Source organism: Penaeus monodon, chromosome 27 (genome assembly GCF_015228065.2).
Source record: "Penaeus monodon isolate SGIC_2016 chromosome 27, NSTDA_Pmon_1, whole genome shotgun sequence".
Lineage (NCBI taxonomy): Eukaryota > Metazoa > Arthropoda > Malacostraca > Decapoda > Penaeidae > Penaeus > Penaeus monodon.
The window spans coordinates 3,145,469-3,145,795 of NC_051412.1; the positions used below are offsets into that span (position 1 = coordinate 3,145,469).

The window sequence follows — 327 nt, forward strand, 5'->3', positions numbered from 1 at the left end:
CAATATTATATCAGCAACTGTGTTTGAATGAATTCACCAGGAAAACTGCATCGCTTCATCCCATTATTCCTAATTGTGAATACCTCCAACGTTACAGAGCTGTGGGATGCAGTTAACGGACGAACCAGACCAGAGATGCTACCCTCTCGACGGACACCTTTTATGCCGCAATTGCCACTTACACCGCCTCCACGCCATGGGTCGCACCACCTCCAACATTCAGGTTCGCTCTGAGGTTTAGAGACACTCCTTAGGCTCTGAAAGTGGACTCTTAGATTACAGAAGCTTTCTTTTAGGAGTAGAATAGCATACAGAATGAGAACAAAG

General features: G+C 45.6%; 1 protein-coding gene across 1 annotated transcript in view; it reads left to right on the forward strand.

Annotated features, from left to right (window-relative positions):
* LOC119590546 (zyxin-like) overlaps positions 1-327 on the forward strand; it is a gene marked incomplete in the record, with an annotated part of 87,602 nt that overhangs the window by 85,328 nt on the left and 1,947 nt on the right. Inside the window, 1 exon segment of the mRNA XM_037939203.1 lies at positions 98-223. Within this exon segment, the coding sequence (XP_037795131.1) occupies positions 98-223 (126 nt within the window).